Consider the following 20483-nt stretch of genomic DNA (forward strand, 5'->3'; position numbering starts at 1 on the left):
TTCAGATTAATACGAGAGAATGTTTACACTGTAAAATAGCATTCGTTTTGGTGGGAAACAATGTAAAAATGTTACAGCAAAGATTTTTGGCCCCTAACCAAATATGCAAGATAAACATATAAATATAGTTTTGTAAAATACACACAAATGAAATAAAATGCATTATATACAATATATATATACATATTATAAATAATAATAATAAGTAATTCATAATTTGTGCTTTAAAAATGACCAAATTTATCATCTTTTAAAACATATTTAACTGTACATGATAAAGTATATATTATTTAGTAACATGTTTTTTATAATTCAATACATATTAAGTTATTAAAAATAAAATTTCTTTGTAATTTTGCTATAGAATATTGATAAAAACAGTGTAAACATTATAATTTCTATATGAAATTGTGTTATATTTTAAAATATATATATACATAGTATATATAAATATATATATATATATATATATACTTTTAAAGTAATTAAAAAAAATATTTATGAATTGCCTTATAATTTTGTAGAAAAATATCCCTGCATCAACCATCACATTTGTATTGATTTTTGAAAGGGTTTTTTCTCTGATTATTATTGCTATTATTGTGTACATGACACAGTTTAAGTTCATAAATATTTAATTATGAATGAAAAAACCTGGCAAGTATTTTTCCTGTGTAATATTGTTAAAAGTTTCTTTCAAGAAAAAAAATTATAATATTTCATATGAAAATATATATTATATTTTAAAAATACAGTATATTATACCACAATATGTTTTAAATTATATTTTTATAATTATGGAGAAACATCACTGCATGAACAATCACATTTGCATCGAATTCTTTAGTTATATTTCTTATTTTGTTTTCGGTTATGTACAAAGGATTGTTTAATGTTGTATTTTACATTCATTTTTACTGCATCTGACCGTAGTTACAGGAAAAGCAACTTATGATAAACTTTAAGACCCTCCATTAATCTAACTGCATATTTTACTGTACATTTTACAGTGTATAATTGTGCTTTTCACTCTTTCCACGCTTGGTCTCGTTAAACAGAAAGCTTGCCTTGCCTTCTGTCGACCCAGTCTCTTGAATGTTGGATGCTCCCCTTCAGGATACAGACTGTGTATTTTGTCAAGCAGAACCGTGTGGCCCTCTTCTCTGATTGAAATCACAGCCTCAGGGCTCGAACACTTTGAGAGCGTTCAGCAGCCACAGTGGGAATAGATGCAGAAATAGAACTGATGAAACGGCCACCTTTGGTTCACCGTAAATCTTCACTCGGTACATGGCGGTTCGTTGTTGCTGTATCAATTTAGCATTCGTTTTTTATATATAGGCCTATAAAAATAATTTCATGACTTAAGTAGTTTGCCCAAAGCCACTTTTAAAAGCAGATTCCTGGCATAAGTCAACTGTGCTTATATAGATAATTGTTTACTGGCTGGATTGTGCCGTCATGCATGAGGATGTGTTTTTAAACTCTCAGTCTTAATCAGACACGCATGTTAATCAGCCGCTGATTGACAGGACTTAATTAACACTGAGGATTTCAAACGGGGAACTTGGGTAAGCATTTGCCAGGATGAAATTTTCAATTCTGCACGGAGCACTTGCCAGACACAGTTACTGTTTCTTTAAGAGGTCTTTCGCTCTTTTCCTCCTCCCTCTCTGTGTCCCTCACAACCTCTCAGATTGGGTCTTCAGTGCATTCTGGAGTGTGGCAGTCACCACTTAGAAGTAGATATGTGAAAGGTCTCAGATTATGACCAGGCGTCAAGGGTAAAGCGCGGTGACAGATGCAGAACTTCACCTGGAACGTTTGTGAGAGTTTTAGAGCAAAGAAGGTAAATGCATCACTTCGTTTCTTTAAAATCTATTCAATGTTAATTTGTTCTTGTTCCATAAAGTACTTAGATTTTTATTTTATTAAATTATTGTATTTGTGTGTAATTGCATTGACCCTTGACTTTTAGATTATAATATTATTTTATTTATTCAATTTAATTTTTATTATATTCACATTGTATTTCCATTGTGTAATTATATACAATTGCAATTGCCTTTATTTGTATTTCTTATATGAGTCAAAATCTGCTAAGGGGACATTTAATGTTACAAATCATGTTTTATTGGAAAATTAAACAACATTTGATCAAACTTTGCCTTATTTTTTGTAACAACATTGCATTTTATAAAAATCACCTGTCAATTTTATATTATATCAGCATATGAGAGTCAAATTGGAAGACTATAGGGACTCGTTTCAAGATCACTGTACAATGTTCACAAACCCGGTGAGGTTTTTCTATAGAATTAATAAATGGCTAATAAATTAATATTAATTTATTAGCCAGCAAGTATTCAGTGAAGTGATTGATGCCCATAAGTGTGTTTATGTCAATTTTTTTAGTTCCAATATTCCAACAGCCAGTCTTAAGTTTTTGACGGACGTGATAACGTGCATAAGGGTTGAACTACAGTATGTTTGATTCTTGGGTCATTATAAAATGTATTGGTGTCAGGCATTGTGCAGGATGTAAAAGACAAAAGGAACTCAAAGTAGATACTTTATTAGCAAACTTAAACTTTAGAAATGAAAAGGGGAAAACACTCCAGGAGTGGTTTTGATGCAGTTGTTTCTATTGTCTCTGATAACAAAAAGATCCTGTTGCAAATAATTGTGGAAAATCACTTTTTAAAACTGTTCTCATATTAACTGTCTCATATTAATGTGTTTATTATTTATGTTTTAATTATTAATTGCAATTTTATTTTATTTAAAACTATTATCATGCTTAATACATTTGTTTATACTGGACATGGTCTCATCCATAAACTACAAGCTGAAAACTCGAATGCAATATTTAAAAGTTTGGATAAAAAATGAGCTAGTTCAATTTAAAATGTGGTTTTGCCTCTGAATTCATCATGTTTTCCCCTTGTTTGGTTACAGCTTCCCTCTAACGGAGACTGAAATATGCTTCAAAGGTACTGACTGAGAAATTGCTGATACTCAGCACTTTCAGCTTTGATGAATTTGCTCGATTTACAGAACAGATTTTTTTCTTTTCTTCGTGTCAACTGCCTTGTCATTGAGTTCAGAGCTTTGGGAATAACAGAACATTAGCATTTAATATAATTTGGTTTCCCTCACATTTGTGCAACTTCTTTTATGTTGGAATACAATAGTAGAACTCAGTTCTGGGAAATATTATCAAGTGGTACCAAATATTGCCCTCTCAAGAACCTATAAACAACCTATAAATATGTTTATGCCGGGCAGAGAGCTTCATGATAACACACAATCCACATCTATCCAACCCTCTAAACTGAATCCCACAACTCCTAACAAACCAAAGCAAGAAGGATTCAGGAAGGTCTGTTCCACTGGGGAACCAATCCCATGTCCAATCCCAGGACTGGCGTCCGGTGTGCTGGAAATGCGTGTGAAGGAAGGAAGCAAGATCAGGAACCTTTTGGGTTTCGCCATGTCTCGGTTTCAAGGCGACGGGCACGCGGCTCCAACGTCACAGGTTCTGTTCAGTGGGACGGGGCGGGCCATGACCAAAACCATCACCTGTGCGGAGATTATGAAACGGAAAGTGCAGGGCTTGCACCAGGTGTCGAAGCTCCAGTACAGGACAGTGACTGAGGTGTGGGAGAGCCAGGAGAGCGGCCCGGTTCAGATGACCATACACAGAACGCTTCCTTCCATTTGTATTCTTCTGTCCAAAGAACCGCTGGACCAGCAGGAGCCGGGATATCAGCCTCCAGTCGAGACTCTCTCGAGGGAGGGCAAATGGGCAGATGGGCCGCATGGGAATGGAAAGTCAGCCAAAAGACCTCCGAGTCCTTGTTCTCATGATCTTCCCAGTCTTAAAAGAGCTGCTCTTGAATAGGACAAAATTGCAGCTTTGGAACCAGTTAAAAAAATGCGTATAAAAGTATATTTTGTGTGTAACTTGCTATATGCTTATAACTGTCATACAATTTGGCCATATATCAGGATGCAATAAATATAAATGTGTAATTGAATGATAAAATGCATGAAGTCATTTTGTTAGTATTAAATTACATCCAAAATATAAAACCAAATAATTTATTGTCGGCTAGTTCTCTTACTTATTCACTTTCATCTTGCCTGCGCGATGCTATTCATATTTGTATTCATTTGGTAACACTTTGGAAAACTGTTCCGTTATTAATTAATAACAACGCGTTCTCATCCCAAAGCGCCATATAGGACGCTTTTGCAAAAGCGTAAATATCCATAGCACATGGCACCCTTTAACGTCTAATGAGACGCTTCGGTTAATGGTTAAGTTTAGGTATGGTGTGGGGTAAGGGTTAGACCACTAGGGGACGCCATCTGCCCAAATATATCTGCGTCTCATTTCACGTTAAAGGGTGCCATGTGCGTTGGATATTTACGCTTTTGCAAAGGCGTCCTATATGGCGCTTTGGGAGAACGCAATTTAAGAAACTCTGATTTATGATTAAGTAAGTAAGTAATAGTGCTCAGTTCTCTAGCCTATTAGTATTAGCTAATCACTAGGCTATATAGGCCTACTTCCCAGAACTACCATACAAGTTCTTAATTATTGTGAATAACGCATTAAGTATCATTTTAAAGTGAGGGTCATGATAACCCACATTAATGACTTAGGAAATTAGACTTAGACAGAAGGAAATTACCAAATCCTTCAGAAGGAATGTAATACTGCCCCCTGCTGATGAGAACCACTATTTGTATGAAATTCACATTTAGGGATTAGAAGCTATGTAATATGAATGTTTTACCTTTACTTTAATAAAATACGTATTTTATTTCCAACAAACACTAACTTTTCAGTTGGACTATAACATTATAATCACGGTACAACTGTACAATCTGTAAATGTAATGAAACTTAACTATGTTGATCAAAATAAATTCTTTGATAATACCGGTAATGCCATACAATAGTTTACTAATGACGGCATATAATAGGCTAGGCCTATCAGATTTAAATTATAAATGTGTAGGCCTAATGAAAAATTGTAATTAATATAAACATATTGAATCAAACATTGCTTTTTATACTGCACAAGACGTGAGTTTATTACTGTGTTCATACTGGATACAGCTCATAGAGAGACGTGGTGATTGTACACACTATAGAAATGTATATTTTGTCCTTCATGCTTTTTTATAATCCTCTTTAGCAAACTCTCTCACCACCATGAACAGAGTCCATACGCTGCTTTATTGCCAAAGAAGTGCGCATGCGCAGTGACGCGACAGTCGCGTGTTTAGCACTAGCAAGTCGGCTCTCTGAAGTAGCAGCAGCAGCGCGAGCCCGAGTATCGTTCTTCAAGTTCGAGCAGCGCTTGAGCCCGGTGATCCGCATAATGTTCAGAGCCGCCCTTCGAGTCTCTGTGTCCGGTGCTCGGAGTTTAACAAGGGCACGGCCACAATATACAGGTAAATAGAGATTTTGCCGTATTACATATGAAATCTTTAATTGAAAAAACTACAGTTAGAGGCAGAATTAACTGAAACACCTTGAATGTAGCTTAGCATACGAGCTAACCGAAGCCGCACCGGTGCTTTGCTTGAAAGGTTATAACTTTTAGAGGTTATTATCACTCGCTCGTTTATCGCTTTTATTAAAGCATTGACATTTCATAATCGTGTTTTTCCTGTAATTTATTAAGTCCGGTAGATGTTTTCTCACAGTGTCCTTGTAATGACCGACTAGAGTGAGGCTTCGGCCCAGCGCGCGGAGGAAACGCCACTCAAACTGAAAGCTTTCTGAGCTTTGTTGAAACGGGAAGTGTAATTGCCAAATACTTGAAGTTCTAAATGAACTCTGCATTTTAAACATACTGTGTGGTTTATACTTTTTGTGTATGCTTTGTAGCAGTTTAATCTTATAGTCAATGGCTAACGTTACGTGCAATACTTGCATCTTAAAATGAAGATGCGTTACGCTTAAATTCACCTTGCGTCAGGGCAAACCGCACTTTCCATTTGCTACAATACACTGACCTCTATGCGAACCCACACATCAGATCATAGATGCAAGTATAGTATCATCAGAATATACACCACGTCATACATCTAGTTAGTATATCAGTTGCATTTATTGCCTGACCACCACCACTTTTAGCAAACAGTTAGCTCAAGTTATACTTATCCATTGGACAAGGTAACGTAGGTCAAACTAGAACTGGATCAGTTCCAGTTGGAACAAGGTCAGTATGCAAAATCTCACTGCACTAAGAGTTGTTCACAATCATTAATACATAGACTAAATTATTAGTGCATTATTATGGGAATTGTGGTCCTTTTACACTTACACAATGGCAATGTTTGTCATTCTCTAACTTACTTATTTAGTGTATCAAGTCTCTTTTGATCTGATCTGGTATTTTACTTTCACAGCTTCCGTAGCTGCTCGTTCTTATTCCCATGGCAAACAGGAGACAGATGAAGAGTTTGATGCCCGCTGGGTCACTTACTTCAACAAGCCAGACATCGATGCTTGGGAGCTGAGGAAAGGTGGGTGACTGAGGTGCTTTGACCTCATTGTATCAGCAGCTGTGCATTCGACTACTAAGCTTGTAAAGCAAGGATTACTCTCATAAATGTTTTAATGGCCTTACGACCTTAATCTAAAATCCTCTTTTATTTGAATGCTACTCTTTATGATTGCCATATTCACATACATTCACACAGTACTAATTAAAGGTTTGGAAACATTACTGGTTTTTAAAAATCTCTTATGCTCATCAAGCCTGCATTTATTTAATGAAAAACACAGAAAATTTGTGAAAAAAAAACATAATTTATTCCAGTGATGCAAAGCTGAATTTTCAGCATCATCACTCCAGACTTCAGTGTCGCATGATCCTTCAGAAATCATTCTAGTATGCTGTATTATCAATGTTGGAAACAGTTGTGCTGCTTAATATTTTTTTATAACCTGTGATACTTTTTTTCTGGATTATTTGATGAATAAAAAGAATAGCGTTACTTTAAAATAAAAGTATTTTGTAACTAATGCACTACCATTCCACGATTTGGGGTCAGTCTTTTTTTTAAGAAATGAATATAATACTTTAATTCAGCAAGGATGTGTTAAATTGATAAAAAGTGTTAGTGAAGATTTATATTGTTTAAAAAGATGTCTATTTTGAATAAATGCTGTATCACCTTGTAACTATAATACACCATTAGGCTGGACAAGTAGGTTTCCATAATGAAACACAAGAAATGAATCTATATTGTTACAGGCTGTATTTTGTTTTTCTGTTTACTAACCTGTAAAGGTGGTTTAGTTTGATCCATAGCTATAAAACATTCATTATCTTTAACCTATAAAATCTTTTGAACAAGGAAGTGTAAGTTGTAAAGAAGACAGTGTCAACAGAATGACACTCATCTGGTGTCTGTGGAGTAAATGTCTGTCCTCTTTTCTTTCTTTTTTGCTTCAGGAATGAACACTTTGATAGGTTATGACTTGGTACCTGAGCCAAAGATCCTGGAGGCCGCCCTGAGAGCCTGTCGGAGGCTTGACGATTTAGCCAGTGCCATCCGCATTCTCGAGGCTGTCAAGGTCATTCAATCTCTCTGAACAACTGCAAAATGAACTTAAACATCTCTTGAAGCTGTTTAACATGTTTTTTCTGAAAATGTAAAATGTACAAATTTAAGTAAAATTGTACTCGTATTCATTACTTTTTGTTTTACACAGGACAAATCTGGCCCACACAAAGAGATCTACCCCTATGTTATCCAAGAGCTGATGCCTACCCTCAGTGAGCTTGGTATCCCTACACCAGAGGAACTTGGCCTTGACAAAGCATAGATGTCTGCGATTGTGGTGAGTATTAGCTTGCAGGATGTATTGTTCCTCAAAGAAAGTGAAAGGTGTTTCCTAATTGATATGATTGAACATGTCCATTGTATCTTTCCTTTTCACCTACAGTCTCCCAGAGGACTGCTGCTCTTGTCCAGACCGAGTAGACCACTGTACTTGAAGTCATTGCCTGGTGTCATGGTGTTTGTGTTATATTTAATTGGCCTTTATTATGTTCTTTTGCTTGTAAAATATTGATGGACCTAATAAAGGGAGATTTATCTTTACTCAATCTTGTTGTGTTTTTATCTGATGCTTCAGACTTGCTGTATTAGCTGTTAACATAAAGGGACAGTTCGCCCAAAAATGAAAATTGTATTTCACTCACCCTCAAGTTGTTCCAAACCTGTATGAAGTTCTTTCTTATTCTGAATACAAAAGCTCAAACATTTGTAGCATTTACTTGCATAGGATGAAGGAAAAAAAGTACTATGGAAGTCAATGGAGCCATCAACTAAAATATCTTTGTTCCACATAAACTCGTACAGGTGTGGAACCGGAACGACATGAGGGTAAGTAAATGACAGAATTTTCATTTTTGTTTGTGTCTTTAAAAAGTTACTATCAATCACAAAAGTGAAAAATCTATCCACAAGTCTCTGTTAAATGTTACTGAATTTAGAAACTTATTGAAAGTAACTTTATTTTCGGTGAATGTGCACGACTTCCGATTCATTAGCCGCTATAGGTAAACAACTAGAAGAATAACAAAGCGCAGTAAACGGTAAAACAATTTCCGCTATTTATGAATATCATATAATAATCAATTTATAATTGTATTATAAAAAATTCCAACAACAATCGGAATAAAATATTTTCCGGCCGATACCGGAAGCCTCGTACATTCGAGGTAAACATGAACGCGCCCGCCCTTACATTAAAAATAAGGTAGTAAACAGTTTTTGTTTTTCTGCTTGACACCAGTCACCACCACCAAACACTATAATTATGTAGCAGTTTTGTGTCAGTAGAGGGCGTAGCAGGTAAGCTTTCAACTTAAATCATATATCAAAAAGTCAAAAATTACAATTGGAAAAGTTGTGCTGTAGCCTATATTTAAAAAGCCTTTGGGCAAAAACGTACTTTTTCCATCGGGGAATTTTTATTTTATTTTGGTCTTCAATAAATAGTAGCCTATTCTCATACGTAGCGCTAAGCTGGGGTTAGAATTTCGATTCTAAAATGAAAAATGACATCCTAATATTAGACCCATAGCCACGTAAGTGAATGTTAAGTCTTATCGGTATTTGTGCTATAAATATTTTACTTAGCTGCTTGCATAGGGGAAACGTAAGAACGTAGTAACTGGTTGCACGAGCCAGTGGGGCGGGATTTAAATGTGCGTGAATGTGCGGGGGGATTGGCTCCGGCTGGAGGAGGAAAAGTCGAGGGGACTGTGGGAGTCCCTGAGCGCGCAGTTCGGGAGGTGAGGTCAGGCGTTTCCCCTTTGGCTGGCCCCAGTGTCGAGTGTTTTTTTCCCTCCCTCTGCGAACACCGTGAGGTTTATTACCGTTTTATCAGAGGGGATATTAAACGTCCGGGTGGATGCACACGTACTCGGTGCGCTGAGCAAAACACGCACAGTGGTTTATCTAGGAAAAGAGTGATGGTGGACAATTCCAGTAGCAGCAAAGCGCAAGTGGTGAGTTCCGTCCTGTTGGCACAGAGCCCTGTTGAATGTATTGATAAGCTACTGTAATATTTCATCAGCCGATCTCGAGAGAATAAAATATCGTATCATATACATTTAAGATTTTCTAACGTAATCGCAATGAATCAACATGTATTTAAATTACCTTCGTGTGAGCGATCTAGCTATTAAATGTAGCAAAAATCCACATTGTACACGTCATGATATCAGGATTTTTTTTTGATGATACTACTCGTGCTGTTTATTTGTTTTTAAAGTTTCAGTTCGCGCGCTGCCGAATTCGTCAAAATCATCTCCGTTTGTTTCCATTTGAACGCGATACTTTGTTGCGTCGTGTGTTCGTTCTCTCTTTTAATAGCTTAATTGTTTTTGGAAGAGCGCCATACTTTTTTGGCAGCCATGATTCGACTGTTGCCCTGAATGTCTTCTGTAACTGCGCCCACTTATCAAACTATGCTTTAATTAGTTATAAACTAAAAGCATAACTCGTCTGGCATTGGCTAAATATTAATTATTTAACAAAGTGTAAAGCGAGACGCCGTTTTGGCCGGACATCCGGTCGTTCCACAATCCAGACTGGTCGCCTGAATTGGGGGGGGGGTCAAAGGTAGGTTGGCCTACTGGGCAATAGGCGAGCTGCGGAATGCGACTTTAATCCTTTTGTGACATGAATACTGTTAACACTAATTCAAAGTCTTGTAAACATTAATTCGACATTTCGAAGGCTGACCGCGCCACGTTCGTTGTGAAGTTTTGCTTACCCCCGCAATCTGGAATTCCTTATTATTGTCGTTTGTGCTTATTTGTTTACGCATTTTTGTGAATCGAATTTATTAGCCACTCCGTTTACGACTCTTTATGCGTATGTATTTGTCCTTAATTCAAACTCTAATGCGTTTCTATTAAGCAAATACTGTAAATTCGTTTAAAGAAAGTAGAATGTGATTGTTTAAAAATTAGTTGTGTTACGTGACTGAACGTTTGAAAGTGAGTTATTCAGTGGTTTATTATTATATATTTGAGTAAAAATTTTATTATGAATTACAGTACCAGTCAAAAGTTTGGAAAGACATTTTTAATGTTTTTGAAAGAGGCCTCTTATGCTCAAGCCTGGATTTATTTGATAAAAAAAATACAGAAAAAAACAATAATATTGTGAAATATTTGAATATACTTTCAAATATAATTTATTTCTGTGATTCAAAGTTGAATTTTCATCAGCCATTATATATGTTGGAAACAGCTGTGCTGCTTAATTTTTCTTTACAATCTGTGATACTTTTTTGAGGATTCTTTGATGAATAAAAAATTAAAGCATTTTTTTTTAAAATAGGTATAGTTTTCTATATGGCATAAGGTATGTGTACAGAATGAATGCATTTTCTTATATTCTTCTGTCCACAATCCAGCCCAGCTTGTCTCAAGACAGCAGTCTGGCTAGTGCGTTTTCCCAGGCGGCTTTCGGAAGTGCGGCTGGTGTCAAACTGGAGGCAGTTATGGAGCAGCTTCAGAGACAACAACAAGCTAAACTGGAAATGGAGCGCAAGGAGAGACAATTCAGGGAAGCCCACATTCTGTATGCCCAACAGCTGGCTGCACAGCAAGCCATCATGGCCTCCGCTAGGGCCCAGGGCACCCCATTAACCCCTGATTTTTACAGCAAAAACTCTAGAGACAGAGCGCTGAAAGGCGTCCAGGGGCCTCCAGCTGCCAGGGGGCCCACGAAAACCAGCTCTGACCTAGCACACGAAGAGGACGCCGCTGATGAGATGGACAGGGGAAGAGGCTCCGAGGGGGACGAAGATGACGATGATGAGATGATGGATGGAGAAGACGGCAGCGAAGAAGAGGAAAGCGAAGGCTTGGAGTTCCTCAGGAGGCAAAGCCTTGCTCTTCAGCAAGGGGCTGCTGGAGTCCCCCCATATCCGTACGCCGTCTACGCTGCCTCGCCCTCCGCTGCTAAAAAACGTGCCCTGTCACCAACCACTAAGGTGAAAGATGAACCCGAAGACTCCCTCAACGACCAGCAGTCGTTCAACACACCAAACGGACTGGGCGATTGGAGCCTCGATGACTCATTCAAACAGGTTGGCGTTTATATTTCTATCTCTTGTCATTGTGTTCTCTCCCACTCTATCACCATTGACCTACAAAAGCAGCAATACAGCATATTTTCAATCAGCACTGTATGATTTTTGGAGTGTCAGATCATAAGATGAATTGTAAAGAGTCTTTACATGTTCAAAACCGTGAAAAATCAACTGAAACGCGTTCGGCTCTGAATAGGACGTTTAATCAAGTTTTCTTGAGCACATCAGGAATTTGTGTTCTACAAGTAAGGGTTTAGTGACAGATTATAGCGTCACACAACTTTATACAACACTGTTGAGTAATTTAGGGAGGGGATTTTCACAAATATATGAGAAATACATTTTTTGTTTGTTATAAAAAAGTCTGAATTTGTTTTGCCATAATGTTATTATACAATTGGTTGTAGTTGTAACTTTGGTATTCTGCCCTGAGTGTATGCTAATTTTAATACAATTTAAGTAAAAAAATGAATTACACAGTAGCGATAAAGGGAATCATCGTTGGAAATATTGCCAATGATTAAACTCCAATTCCAGTTTTCTTGAACGCAAAAGGATTCTCCCAAATCAAACGCTCCTTTTTTTCCTCCTCTTGTTGCATTCTCCTTCTTTCTGAAGCCATTGTCCTCCTCTTCCCTTATCGTCAATAGTGTCCTGCTGTGAGCCAAGCTGTACCCTCAGACATGGTCCTTCGACTCTGTCAGTTAATTTCTCCGTTTGTTCAGCCCGAGTCTTTAGGGAATTCTGTCCTGACATAAGGCTTTTGTCCCTGGATATCCCTGAAGTGTGGCGTTCTGGCAGGCGGCCCAACAGGAGAGCGCTTTCTTTCTCTCTCACTTCTTGCCGTCTCACTTTCCTCTGTCATTCCCCCTACCGCTAGTGTTTCTTGTGAACACGCTCTTGGCAGAAATGCTGTCTTGGCCTGTGACCAGAGAGGCATTCTGTCAAGTTGCAATACAAGAGGGAGAATGTTAGAGGTGCGTGCTATTGGAGAGCCGTCCTGACAGTTAGCACGTGTAGATTGTGCAGGGTTTAGATCTTCTAAACTGAACAATTGCATGTGGGACACTTGAATAAGTGCATTTAAAGAGATTATTCATCAGAATTTGAAAAAAAAAATTTGGACGCCGCTTACTCACCCTCATGTTGTTCCAAACCTATGATGAACACAAACTACTTTGGGTAAATGTCTTTTTGCCCATACAATGAAAGTCAATGGGGTCCAAAATTGGACATTGGACAATCTTTAAAAAAATATCCTTTTGTGTTCCACAAAAGAAAGTAAGTCATACAGCGACTTTGGCGTTTTCATGTTTGTGTGACGTCATTTTCATGCTTTTAAAGCACTCGCGTCAATCATGATAGGATGAAGCCGTCTTTCAGAAGACCGTCTCGTGGGTTTAATATGGAGTGAGACATTTCCCTGTAGTGCTGTCATCCATTTTAGTGGCCTCAGGTCTGAGCTCTTTGTTTGCTCAGCTGCGCTTGAGTGATCGATCAATCAGGGAAAAATGGATTGCTCTAATTTCAGACGCTCTCTCTTATGGCTTCTTGAGCCCTTTATATGTGCATGCTTTCAATCAAAGCCCATTTGCTCCTTTTTATTATACAACCCATAGATATGTATATACATCGAAATCCCCAAAGCAGCATTTAGTAGTAGTACGTCCATTTTAATTCTGTAAGTGTTGCTATCTTCGATGTTATGACCGTGCGTTTTTATGTTAAACATCCAACATGGTTTTATTGACAGTTACTGACGTTCAATGCGGTTTACATCAGAAACAACAAGCACAAGTTGGTAAAACTATGGTGATGTTTGGGAAGGTTGTGTGTTGACAGGCAAGTCTGTGATGTTTTCATCACACCCATGTCATTATATATGTATTTATAGAGGGTAGTGGTCTGAGGGCTTGTATACTGCTTTTCAAATATAGGCTTGTCCATGTGTATAGGAAACAATAGGAGATTCAGTGGCCTGAAAAGGCTGATGGTTGGACTTATACCTCATTACTAAGAGGGAAGGGTTTAGTGAATTAGCTTTATAGAGTCATTTTTAAGGGTGGGGTTTTCACAAAGAGATATGGCAAGAAAAGGTCCAGGTCACTCCAAAATCAAAAGTTAGCATTTAGGAAATAATTTGTTTTATTTTACATAAAGGCTCTTTTTTACAACCATTAGGATTTTCTGCATTATTACATTATCTCTAAACAAATTAAGCAAATGCATAAAGAAAGCTTGTTTTTTTTATTTACATTACCATGGTTTTGATTTTAATTTTGATTAAAACATTTTTAAATGATGGTAATATTTGTTGAATATCGCCCTTAATTTATGCTAATGAAACTTTTTTTGAAAAATACTGCATTGTGGTAATGAGAATCAGCAATAAAACTAATGGTTAAATGTCAAATGAGAATTAGGGGGTGAAATGTGCCTGATTGTCCTAAAAAATAATTGTTGATCCTACGTGTTTCCATTGTCTCTCTTTAAGTTTAATGTACTTTTTAAGTTTATATTCTAACGACCAAGTGTAAATTCAGTTTTGGTCAAATTTTCATGCACACGAAAAAAGAGCAAAACACTTATTTAATAAGACCTGTTTTAGAGCTCGAGGGGTTCAATCCCGTCCCCACCCTCTTTTTTTTTGGTCCCACCCGTCTTTATTTCTGTCCTTTAGTATTTAATGATGCTTTCTGTGGTAACAGTATCAGATTGCATGGTGGGGGGGATGTGAAGAGACTGGTTTGATGGCACTGACTACACAAAAGAGAACAGATGCCACAAATGGCATTTTTAAATGAGGGTGGGGGGTTGTCTTTTTGAAGCTTTTCACACTTAAATGGATAAGCCTTAGTCAATCAGTAAACACCTTTAATAAAAGCGCCGTAGTCAGGTGTAAAGTTGGCCGTAGTGTTTACTCATAATCTCAGCAAACGGGGGAGTTAATTGGCAGTTTGTAGATAAAGGAAGTTCACGCCAGTTTGGTTTAATATCTACAAGGGGAAGGACTTTGCAGGTTTTTTAGGGAAGCTAGTGGATGTTACTTTCGTAATTTCTACTTCCTGTGCTTTGTTGTTGCTGATTTGTTTTCCAGGTTTACTAGCGTTGAATTCAATAAATCATCTCCAAGTCAGTGAGGGGGTCAAATGGCTGCCATTAAACTTTTCATTGAACACATGGCTGAGGCTAGTCCAGATAGCTTGGCGCCCTTTAAACCTAGCGTTTCTGGCGGTAGCTGACACAATGCCCCTTTTAGGGAGCTCGGCATGGTAATCTTGGGTGATTAATGGAGTTTTAATCAGGCTCAGTTGACGTCTGAGCGCGCATGTGCCTTGAGTTACGGCCTCCCATTTGGTGAGTATGATGACCATATCAAAGGCATCGGGTCAATAGAAACACCCCAGCTACTTTGATTCTGCGTTTGTCAGGAGAAATATATGGCAGCAATTAGCAAAATCTTTTAACCAAGTACCTGTTTATTATTTTAGGGGCCAAAATATTCACTCCAAGTCTTACTTTGAAGCTACCCAACATGGATTGGGATACATTGTGTTCCTTGGGGTTGTTGTAAAATTGATGTGTATGGATAAACAAAAAGGCAGCAGTGCTTTAGATTGCACACTCTTGACGTTCTCCCTTCCCCCAAAAGCGTGTTTCTAAACGAACAACAGGAAGTTTGTCCTTGGGTTCGAGGGACAATCTTGTTGCATTATTTAACTGTCAGCGTCACCTTGACAACACGTCACCCCCGTGCTAGCGATACAACCCAGCCGGTTGCAATCAATTCTTATTATATTGCTGTCGCAGTGGAATTACTTTCCATATGAATTATCAATGACCTGATGGCCTCACACTTGTACGTTCCCTCTAAATGTTAGCACGTACATCTGGTGTACATTATTAGCACGGCGGAGCTTATTTCTCTAACGCGTTACGGGCATTAATGCGCTCACGAGGTCTGGTTGCCAATCTTTCTCTGGTTGCTTTGACGCCGCTCGTGGTCCATCTTGACGGAGAAGTTTCAGTTGGACGGCCCTCCTGGGTCCCATGATGATGTGATGGCTGGCGTCAGCTCGAAGTGCAGCCCATCTGTGTTATAGATCAGAAGCGATTCAATAAGCTCTCGTGAACATCAGCCCGATTCCGTGATAAAACGTGGTTTATTTGAGTTGTCAGATGGATGTTTTATAGCTTTGTTTTGGTGCCGTTTCACCCTTCCCGTTCCAGTGTGAAGTATCTGGTAGGGTGGTAACTCTAACCCTTGAATAGGAGGCATTTGATTGTAAAAAATCTTTAAAGGCCAGAGGCAAGAATGCGAGTGTAGTGAGGGTCTGGTGTCTGCGTCTAGTTTGTCCAGCCCCACCCAGAGGAAACATTCCAAGTGGAATTAGAGTTTCTTTTCTTCGAATGGTGAGAATTCCCATTAGGGGCCTGTGCATAAAGGGAGAATAGAGGGAGTGTCTTTGTCGCAGCCGTCCTATGATTTGTGACCTTTTCTAGTCCATTTCACCAAGTGTAACAGAAGCAAGTAATGGAAGGGGGAATGGTAATCAACCAGAAAGGTATATGGTGGAGGGAGGGTGTGTTTTCTTATTTGTCCGTCCATTTCCTTTCCCTCTTAACAAGTATAGAATGTTTGTCCCCAACCCCCTTCAAAAACGTGTCCCAACTCGCCAGAGGTTTTCGCTGCTTTCGTTCTACCGAAAGCAGCTTAGGGCTTTATCATCACACAGTATCTATTTATCAGTGTCACTAGAATGTGGAATTTCAAGCACACCTAGGAAGTGCTAAAGAAATGCATACCTTCGTAAAAAGTTTTTGTCGGACTGGCATGGATGTTTTTGCTTAATTGTTAGCCAGCAGGGTTAAAAGTAAGGTTTTTGTGTCATCTACGAATTTATATGGGTTAAAATGACATTTTGGTTTATGTCACGACAAATAATTTCTTCTGCTTATTATCTTTATTGCTATCGTAATTTTATCTATTTGTGTTAAAACCAAAGAATGTTTTGTTTTTCTCTAAAATTCTTTTCAGATAACTTCTTTTGGAAAAGGTGGACTCCATCTATAGTTTTGGGATCTTTTTAGTCCCATTTGACTAGATTTAATTAGTGTGTTTTGCAGATGTAGACATGATACAAGAATTGCAAAGTTTAATAAACTGTAAATGCAATTATCATCATGTTCTGAATCCTGAAAAGCCCAGAATCTCATTCTTGAGGGTTTATTGGTGTTTTTAAATTCTTCACCTTGGTTTCACAGAGGAGACTTAAATCTAGTCCTCTAATGCCATTGTTTTGTCTCAAGATGCACACCAATAATGTTTTTCTAAGACCCTTATAAAGTTTATCTACTTAGTTGATCTATGACCCCTGTGTCTGTGAAACCAGGCTTTAAAGTTAGTAGAAGAGCTACTGAGGACAGGTAAGCTTCTGGGATATGATGTCCTCCTTCAGTTCCTTCCTTTACAAATTTCCAAATGGCATAATACTGGGATTGGACTACGGTGGACAGAAATGTTCACACCTGTGTCCATTTGTGTGAAAGACAATCTCTTTTCTCATGTAGCACCCAGTCAGGACCAAGATAATGGATGTGAACTCTGCCTCAGGCCTTTGCAGGATGTTCAAGGATTTGGACAAGCAGTTACAGGCCCTGGCTTTGGGCCTTTTGTCTCTCTTTTTCGGCTCTTGTCAACTATGTGCCATTTGTATTGTTCAACGGACCATATCAGCAATATGGCCTAATAAAGCTGCTTTGTTTTTGTTTTTTTACTCCTCCTCCTTTTATAGTAAACTTTACGTTTTGGTTTCCCTTGTATATTTTACACTGCAATTTTGCAGACTTTTCCCACGTCATCTTACCGTGGGATACTGGACAGCCGCACACCTAAAAATATCATTTAGCGTAGTGATGCATGCTTGCAGCAACCAATTGATTTTAATGGATCCATTACAAATTCCCAGGGATAGATGTGCCCAATCTACTCCCTCCCCCGGCCTCCCCCGCTTCTATTGCTCCTGGCACAGCAAGGAGCCGAATAAGTGATAGTGTGACTTTTGGCAGTGGAGGACCAGTTATTTGATTTGGATTAAAAGATCCAGGCCATCCCCCATGGTGCTGCTCTATGCTGTTGCCCATTGAGCAGCTGAAGCGGTGAGGATAATCTAATGGACAGTCAGAGAATTTTTTTTACAATTTAAATTTACTTTACAATGATCATTAAATAAAAGAGAAAGTGAATTTGTTTTTATTTTGTGAAATTAATCACCTATTTATTTATTTTTGGAACTTTCTTTGGTTAATTTCTTTCTTTTCGTTTTATTTTTTGTTTTTATTTGAGTTGCCAAATTCTTTATATAGCACTTTTTACAATACACATTATTTCAAAGCACCTTTACAGAAAATCATAATGTTGTTGTTTATAATATCTTAAAGGGTTAGTTCACCCAAAAATGAAAATTCTGTCAGTATTTACTCACCCTCATGTTGTTCCAACCCCGTAAGACCTTCGTTCATCTTCGGAACACAAATTAAGATATTTTTGATGAAATCTGAGAGCTAGATCACTCCTCCATACTAGTCCATAGGCTTCTTGAGGGATTGAAACTTGGATCGTTAAAATAGTCCAAGTAACTACAGTGGCTCAATCTTAACTTTATCAAACGACGAGAATACTTTTTGTGCTAAAAAAAAACCCAAACAAAAATAACGACTTTTTCAACTATTCATTTCCTCCCTCATGGCTTGGACTATTTTAACAATGTCTTTAATAACTTTTTGAGGCTGGCAAGTTTCAATCCCTCAAGCAGCCTATGGACTAGTATGGAGGAGTGATCCAGCTCTAAGATTTCATCAAAAATATCTTAATTTGTGTTCCGAAGATGAACGAAGGTCTTACGGGGTTGGAACAACATGAGGGCGAGTAAATACTGACAGAATTTTCATTTTTGGGTGAACTATCCCGTTAATATCTTTATGGCGTAGTCGCATTTAGCAGATTAGAGCCGAGAATAATATAGTTCACATTTTTGTAAACTGTACAGTCAGTCAAGCAGTTGAGATTTGCTGTTTAGTCAATCTCGCCCTAAGTTGTGCTTACTTGAACATCTAACTTTATATAAAGAGCTGGGCAATAATATAGTTACATTTTGGGACAAAACAATAAAAAAGGCTGCATTATTTAATTTTTTTCTTATTTTGCTCATTTACTTTTATTTTTTTAATATTATAAAGTTTTATTTTTTCGTCTTTTTTTATTTTTTTTTACTAAACTGCCTACTTAAGTGCCTCTGTCTCTTCTCATTTATTTATTTATAATATATTTTGTGTGTTATTTTCATAACTATGCTTTTTTTTTTTTTTTTTTTTTTTTTTTTTTAAAACTTGGGTGCCTTTCCCCCCATTTATTTAATCTTTTTATTATTATTTATTTATTTTTTGGAAACAAACCATACCACAGATCAGTTGTATATGGCTTCATGTAGCAGTGTTACTCAGCTAATCTGAAAGACTTGCATATAAACTGGATTCATGTGACTGTGACACATCAAAACCAAATTATAATCAACTAACTCTAAGTTCATATACAGTACAGCAGAATCTCTACGCCATCATAAAGCCCAACCCTATTGTAAAAGAATGGTTTAAGAAAGAAAAACTGTTGACTCATGGTGAGACCTAAAGACAAAATTGTCCCTCACAGCATGATCTCTAATTTATCAAAATACAATTACCACCCATTCCTATCAGCACACTGGTATATTTGCATTAACACCCAGAGAGGTCTGCTTGATAGGGGAGGTTACTGTTTCATCTCAGTTGAACAATCCCATCTAGGTGTTGATAGCACTTAGGAAAGACCATTCTGCTATAGCATTACTGCCTGTTGACTTAATGTCTCTCACCACACTGGTTTCTCAATGGTAGACTGTATTCGCATTAGAAGATCTTCGCTTGAGCCCTTCTGTTAGCATGTCACTCATCTAGAAAACTCATACTGTGGTTTCCACCCACATTAATGTTGTTTTTTTACTAAAATCTAATGTTTTTCATGAGCTAGAGCCTTATGTTCCTAGTAGAGACAATTGAATTTTGTGTTCGTCCCTTCAGCCCAAGTAATTATTTGCCGCATTCAGATGTGGCAAACGCTGGTCGACACCATGTGTTTGTTCCTTCCACCCAAGTAATTATTTGCCATGTTCAGCTAGTGTACTGGTTTCTGTTGAATTAATATGGGGGAAGGGGCTTACATTTCCTTTGGGTGACCCAGATGGTCATCTGCTTCCTCTCTTCTCAGCTAATTTGGACACTAGCCAATCAGTTCTCCCTTAATATGATTAGTAAGGCCAAAGCTTGACCTGTAAGCCTGATAACAGCTTGCACAGTTTCGTAAATGTCTTCGACGCGGGATAATGTTTTGCATTCGGATTTCGTGTCGACGCCATTTGCCTCGGCGTGTCCACCGGACAAACTTTAGTTCATTATAATTCAGAGGTCTGAGATTTCTCGTAATGCTTTTATAATGTAATTCATTATACGAGTGGTTGTTTTCAGATTCCCTCAAGGTTATACAGTAGATGCTCATTCACTTGACACATCACAATAGCACACAGCATGGGATGCCCACCGCTGTTGACTGATTTGATTCCCTACCGGGTTCCCGGCTGCTCTCGGGCCCAGCTGGTGTGTATTTGCTGTAAACGTGGAGAGGGCCAGGCTGTAGACCGCTCTCTTCCCCAGCTGTGATTCACTTAGCATATTAAAGAGTGGGGCGGTGGATGAGTCCTGTAAACTGCTTTATTGCCACTCTGCCTTTTCCTTTCAGACTT

The 20483-nt window shown here is 37.9% G+C and overlaps 3 protein-coding genes across 4 annotated transcripts in view; all 3 read left to right on the forward strand.

The window, feature by feature from the left end:
* The first annotated feature begins 879 nt into the window (after positions 1 to 879).
* On the forward strand, positions 880 to 4139 carry rpp25a (ribonuclease P/MRP subunit p25, a). The gene is made up of 2 exons (XM_039657775.2): positions 880 to 1849; positions 2959 to 4139. Exon 2 carries the CDS (start codon positions 3272 to 3274, stop codon positions 3902 to 3904), a length of 633 nt encoding a protein of 210 aa, XP_039513709.2. The 5' UTR covers positions 880 to 1849; positions 2959 to 3271; the 3' UTR covers positions 3905 to 4139.
* A 1161-nt stretch (positions 4140 to 5300) lies between these two features.
* cox5aa (cytochrome c oxidase subunit 5Aa) lies at positions 5301 to 8135 on the forward strand. The gene is made up of 5 exons (XM_039658124.2): positions 5301 to 5468; positions 6432 to 6548; positions 7484 to 7605; positions 7744 to 7872; positions 7978 to 8135. Exons 1-4 carry the CDS (start codon positions 5396 to 5398, stop codon positions 7855 to 7857), a joined length of 426 nt encoding a protein of 141 aa, XP_039514058.1. The 5' UTR covers positions 5301 to 5395; the 3' UTR covers positions 7858 to 7872; positions 7978 to 8135.
* A 1126-nt stretch (positions 8136 to 9261) lies between these two features.
* arid3b (AT-rich interaction domain 3B) overlaps positions 9262 to 20483 on the forward strand; it is a 28226-nt gene continuing 17004 nt past the window's right edge. Inside the window, exons 1-2 of one of the 2 annotated variants that reach the window (XM_039658095.2) lie at positions 9262 to 9550; positions 10969 to 11646. In XM_039658095.2, coding sequence (XP_039514029.2) covers positions 9515 to 9550; positions 10969 to 11646 — 714 coding nt within the window. In that variant the 5' untranslated portion in view covers positions 9262 to 9514. Of the gene's footprint in view, positions 9551 to 10172; positions 10547 to 10968; positions 11647 to 20483 lie in introns of those variants that run through there. The other variant, XM_039658096.2, reaches the window with a different exon arrangement.

The sequence above is a fragment of the Pimephales promelas genome, chromosome 25 (assembly GCF_988280905.1).
Source record: "Pimephales promelas chromosome 25, fPimPro1.hap1.1, whole genome shotgun sequence".
NCBI classification, from domain to species: domain Eukaryota; kingdom Metazoa; phylum Chordata; class Actinopteri; order Cypriniformes; family Leuciscidae; genus Pimephales; species Pimephales promelas.

What these genes read in the sequence shown, in the direction of transcription:
- rpp25a (XM_039657775.2), top strand. Translation starts at nt 3,272, where the DNA reads ATGTTTATGCCGGGCAGAGAGCTTCATGATAACACACAATCCACATCT.
- cox5aa (XM_039658124.2), top strand. Translation starts at nt 5,396, where the DNA reads ATGTTCAGAGCCGCCCTTCGAGTCTCTGTGTCCGGTGCTCGGAGTTTA. An exon ending in GGCACGGCCACAATATACAG is followed by an intron (nt 5,469 to 6,431) that starts GTAAATAGAGAT and finishes TTACTTTCACAG; the next exon opens with CTTCCGTAGCTGCTCGTTCT. An exon ending in GCATTCTCGAGGCTGTCAAG is followed by an intron (nt 7,606 to 7,743) that starts GTCATTCAATCT and finishes TGTTTTACACAG; the next exon opens with GACAAATCTGGCCCACACAA.